Here is a 5,418-nt window from a genome sequence, read left to right as displayed (position 1 = left end):
TCACGCGATTGGAACAACTTAATGGAATCTGGAAAAGAAAGTTCGAAGACATTAGAAGTATCTATAAGAAGCTGGTTATTGAAATGTCGTACAATGAAGTAGACATTATGAATGATTATGATGAGATTGAAGACCAATACGATAAGGCGTTAGATGAATTAGCCAATAAAATGGAAAAATTACGTGAGGGGAACAACGTTAAGCTTGACTGCATTAGAATCCCAAATTTCAACGGTAATATTGAAGAATGGTCGTCTTTTCATGATCTATATAAAAGGCTTATCCATGAGGATGGAAAAATTTCGAATGTTGAGAAAATGTATCGACTCAAAACATTAGTAAAAGGAGAAGCAAGCAAGCTGATACAACATCTACCGGTGTCGGAATTGAATTATGCTGTAGCTTGGGAGATTTTGTCGCAAAGGTACGAAAATGAAAGAATGTTGTTTACAATATTGGTCGATAAATTGCTCGATCAACCATCTTTATATAATGATTCAGCGTCAAGTTTGAAAAAGTTGCTTGACACATCGATAGAATGTATCCAGGGGCTGAAACGAATGAAGCAGATCCAATAATAGCAAGGATTATAATCAGGAAGTTGGATAAGGAAGGATTACGGCTATATGAGCAAAATATAAAAAGGACAAAGGAGATTCAAAAATTGGACGATGTATTACAGTTTCTGGAGCAGCAATACCAAGCAGCAGAGGCGATTAAATCTAAGAAACAAACTAATAATGTAAAGTCTTTTCAAAAAACAACAGCGACAACTATAGTAGCAAATGATTACCAGTGCTTTTACTGCAACAAAAAAGGACATATGGCAATAAAGTGTTATGAGTTTCTAAAGCTACAAGTCAAGGACAAAAATACATGGGTAAAAGACGCTCAAATTTGTCGCGTCTGTTTATCGCATAAAACTACAAAACGATGCAATAGTAAGACAAAATGTCAAGATTGTGGGAAGTGGCATAATACTCTTTTGCACATTAATTCAGGGCAAAATAATAACACATCAACATTAACAATGAATACGGGCACAGCAGAAAATGTGTTACTTGCAACGGCGCAAGTGCGCGTAAAAAGTGTTCAAGGTGAGATGATTATGTTAAGGGCACTAATTGACCAAGGGTCGCAAACTACAGCTGTATCAGAAGAAGCGGCACAAATATTAAATTTGCCAAGGAAAAAAGTAAAAATGGAAGTGCAAGGGTTTGGAGGAACACCGGTTGGCGTTGCAAAGGCAAAAATAAATCTTCAAATTCACCCACGATTCACCAGTAAATATAAAATAAATGCAGAAGCATTAATTTTACCATCATTGGTATCTTGTCAACCGGATAAAACCTTTAGCTATAATATAGATAAGTGGGAAAATATGACCTTGGCGGACCCAAATTTTAATAAATCCGATAGAATTGACATAATCATAGGAAGCGATCTTTATGGAGAAATTATTGAAGGCGGTCTACTTAAAAAAGATAAAATATTGGCGCAATCAACAAAGTTCGGCTGGATATTATCAGGTATTTTACAAGCAAAAAGAAGCATTAAAGGATTCATCTCTTCCAACGTCGTCAACATAGAAAAGTTTTGGGAAATAGAAGAAATTCCAGAGGATGAAGATTCATCGGAAGACGGATATTGTATGAAAAATTATGCTGCGACAACTACCAAAAATGAAGATGAACGATTTGTAGTTGAGTTACCTTTCAAAGAAGAACACCAAGTTGGCGACTCATACAAAATGGCGATGGCACGATTCATAAATTTGGAAAGAAAATTACAGGCAAACCCATCATCAAAGAGAGAATATGTCGAATTCATGAAGGAGTATCTAGCTGATGGGCATATGAAAAAAGTAAGTTCAAAAGACAGGGAAAATATTATCTACCTCACCAAGCAGTAGTAAGAGCGAATAGTATCACTACTAAGGTGAGAGTAGTTTTTGATGCTTCGGCAAAGACCACGAATAAAAATGGTTTAAATGATGTATTATATGTTGGCCCAAGGTTGCAAAGGGATATCTTTGATATATTGTTGAAGTTTCGACTGAAAAAATTTGCCATAGTTGCTGACATAGAAAAAATGTATAGACAAATATGGGTGAGTAAAAATGATCAGAAATACAAACATATTTTGTGGAGAAGCGAGATTAATCAGCCAATTGAAGAATACAAGTTAACAACTGTAACTTACGGTATTGCCCCTGCTTCATTTTTAGCTATAAGAACTTTATTTGAAATAGCAAATGAATGTCAGGATAATCAGATATCGAAAATAATTAAAGACGATTTTTATATGGACGATCTTCTAACTGGCGGTGATACAAAAGAAGAGTGCAAAAGTGTTCGGCTAAGGATATCGGCACATTTGGAGAAGTATGGATTTCATTTGAGGAAATGGTGCTCTAACACCATGGATATAATAGAAACGGTGGAAAAATCAAAAGACAATGAGGTCATTGATATAGATAAAGAAGAAAGTATAAAAACGCTTGGCTTGCAATGGAATCCTAACAATGATATATTCATGTTTAAGATAGCAGAAAGTAGAGACGTCTATATAACAAAAAGAATGGCATTATCGTATCTAGGTAAAATATTTGATCCATTATGACTATTGGCTCCAGTTACAGTATTGGTTAAGTTATTTGTGCAGAAGCTCTGGATAAGTAATTTAGATTGGGATATGAAATTAAATGAAGAAATGATGAAAGAATGGAAAAACATTGTGCAGAACTTAGACGCAATACAAACAATCAAAATTGAGAGATGGGTAGGAGTTACCGGAAATGATGAAATATGCCTGATAGGGTTCGCTGACGCATTGGAAAAGGCCTACGCAGCAATAGTGTACATAAAAACGCACGCAGAGGTGTCCATAATAGCAGCAAAAAGTAAGGTAAATCCTATAAAAAATAGAAAAACATTGCCGAAGCTTGAGCTGTGTGCAGCGCATCTATTCGCAAAATTATTAAATAAAATTCATAACATAATTAACAGAAAAATAAAAATGTATGCATGGAGTGATTCCACGATTACATTATGCTAGATAAAAAGCAATTCAAGCAAAAATAAATTTATTAGGTCAAGAGTAAATGAAATAAGCTCGTTAATTCCAAGCGCCAATTGGTTTTATGTGCGATCAAAGGAAAATCCAGCAGACCTAGCATCCAGAGGAATTCAGCCGGAAAAGTTAGAGAACCAATCGTTATGGTGGAGAGGTCCAAACTGGTTAAACGATGATAGAAGGACATGGCCAAAAGAACAAATGGCAGCTAAAATAATAAATATCAGTAAATTAAGAGAGGAAGACTTATTTAATCAGCTCATCGAGAAATATTCATCTTTTAGAAAATTAAGTAGAGTGGTTGTATATTTTTTCGTTTCATAGACAGACTGAGGAAGGCTAAGTCTCCAGAATATCTTACTGTAGAGGAGTTTAGAAGAGCAGATGCAGCTATTTTTAGAAGTCATCAGACAACACAATTTTTTACGGATATAAGCAGATTGAAAAATAGTTGTGAAATAGATCATCGAAGCAAAATGGCAAATTTGAATCCGTTTTTAGACAAAAACCAAGTTTTGAGAGTTGGAGGTCGATTAATCAATGCAAAAATTGGTTTTGATAAAAAGCATCCAATAATTACAGCAAAAGGTCATTTGGCGAATTTGATAATAAATGAAGCACACCGAGAAACATTACATGGTGGACATCGATTGATGGAAAATGTTATAAAAAGAAGATATTGGATATTTGGACTTAAAAACTTGATTAAGAAGTGTATACGTGAATGTGTAAGGTGCACCCGTTATAAAGCATTAAAGCAGAAGCAGCTTATGGGTTGCTCATTGTGGAGTAGATTACGCTGGACCATTGCTAATTAAATGTTCTAAAGGGCGAGGCCAAAAAACTTTTAAAGGGTACGTAGCGGTATTTGTATGTATGGCAACTAAAGCTTTGCACTTAGAGTTGGTAAGTGACATGACATCAGACTCATTTCTGGCGGCGCTGAAGCGATTGTTTGCACGCAGAGGCAAATGTTCACATATATACTCAGACAATGGTACCAACTTCGTTGGAGCATCCAAAAAATTAGATAAGGATTTACAACAGGCTATTAAAAGCAATGTGAGTGCAGTTTGTGCATTGGAAGCAGAAGGTATAAAATGGCATTTCATTCCACCGGCAGGTCCTCATTTTGGAGGGTTATGGGAGTCGGCCGTGAAGTCAATAAAACACCACTTGAAAAGAGTTGTTGGCGAAAATAAACTTACTTATGAGGAGTTAAGCACACTTCTAACCCAAATTGAGGGCATACTTAATTCACGACCGCTTTGTGCAAATGTTGACGACAATGATATATTAACTCCAGGTCATTTTTTAATTGGGCATGCTATCATTGACTATCCAGAAGCAGTAGATAATACGAACATATCTTCATTAAATCGTTGGAAGATAATTCAAGCAATGAAGAAACATTTTTGGAAACGATGGAAGGAAGAATATTTAACGAATCTTCAGCAGAGGTACAAATGGAAAAAGGTTCAAGCGAATGTTAAGGAAGGCCAAGTGGTAATAGTGAAGAATGAGGAAACATATCCAGGAAGATGGCCTCTTGGAAAGATAATTGAGGTTCATCCTGGAAAAGATAATCTGGTGAGAGTAGAATCGGTAAAAACTCAGAATGGCACAATAAAACGTCCGATTCAGAAATTATGTGTATTGGAAGGCGTACACGAACAAATACATGTTGCTGAGAATAAGAAGATAAATGTTATTAAACGAAAAGATTTGAAAAAAGAAAAATCTGTTAATTTAATGTTACTTTTATTGCTAATGATTTTAATTCCATCTAGAGTAGCGTCAGAAGCAATTAAAGGAGGAAAAGTGAATGAGATAGACAAAGACACGGTGGTTTATTTGGACGAAATTGGATCTATGAACGTGGTATCATCATCATGGAAGCTGTTAATATGTTTTGATTTGGAGCCCTTTTTCGAAATAATTGATAAAGAAGGTATAACTATATTGGAAATGGAGAAAATTTGTTCTAAACTGCAAACATTTGAAAACCATTGTGTGGCAATTATAGAAGACATGAGACAGCAAATAAAGCAGATGCAGGACACAAATAAATATTTGCTTCAATATAAAAATCAAAGAACGAGAAGAGCGCCATTTGAGTTCATCGGGTCACTGCAGCACATATTGTTTGGCACAATGGATGCAGAAGATAGAAAAATGTTCGAAGAAGACATGTCGAGATTACTAAAAAATCAGCATGATATCAAGAATCTGATAAATAAGCAAACTTCGGTAGTAGATTCTACGGTGAATTTGTTAAAAAGACTCACCACGGAGATAAATAATAATTTTAAACAAATGCAAGATAGGCTCAACATCTTGTCG

General features: G+C 35.2%; 2 protein-coding genes across 2 annotated transcripts in view; both read left to right on the top strand.

The window, feature by feature from the left end:
• The first annotated feature begins 538 nt into the window (after nucleotides 1-538).
• Nucleotides 539-1,912, top strand: LOC119666138. Its single transcript, XM_038075419.1, has one exon. It carries the CDS (start codon nucleotides 539-541, stop codon nucleotides 1,910-1,912), a length of 1,374 nt encoding a protein of 457 aa, XP_037931347.1.
• A 2,078-nt stretch (nucleotides 1,913-3,990) lies between these two features.
• LOC119666137 overlaps nucleotides 3,991-5,418 on the top strand; it is a 15,558-nt gene continuing 14,130 nt past the window's right edge. The window contains exon 1 of the mRNA XM_038075418.1: nucleotides 3,991-4,665. Within this exon, the coding sequence (XP_037931346.1) occupies nucleotides 3,991-4,665 (675 nt within the window). The remainder of the gene's footprint in view (nucleotides 4,666-5,418) is intronic.

The sequence above is a fragment of the Teleopsis dalmanni genome, chromosome 1, assembly GCF_002237135.1.
Source record: "Teleopsis dalmanni isolate 2A chromosome 1, ASM223713v2, whole genome shotgun sequence".
Classification (NCBI taxonomy): domain Eukaryota; kingdom Metazoa; phylum Arthropoda; class Insecta; order Diptera; family Diopsidae; genus Teleopsis; species Teleopsis dalmanni.
Note: the sequence above shows the minus strand (reverse complement) of the source record. Positions and strands in the feature narration are given on the sequence as shown.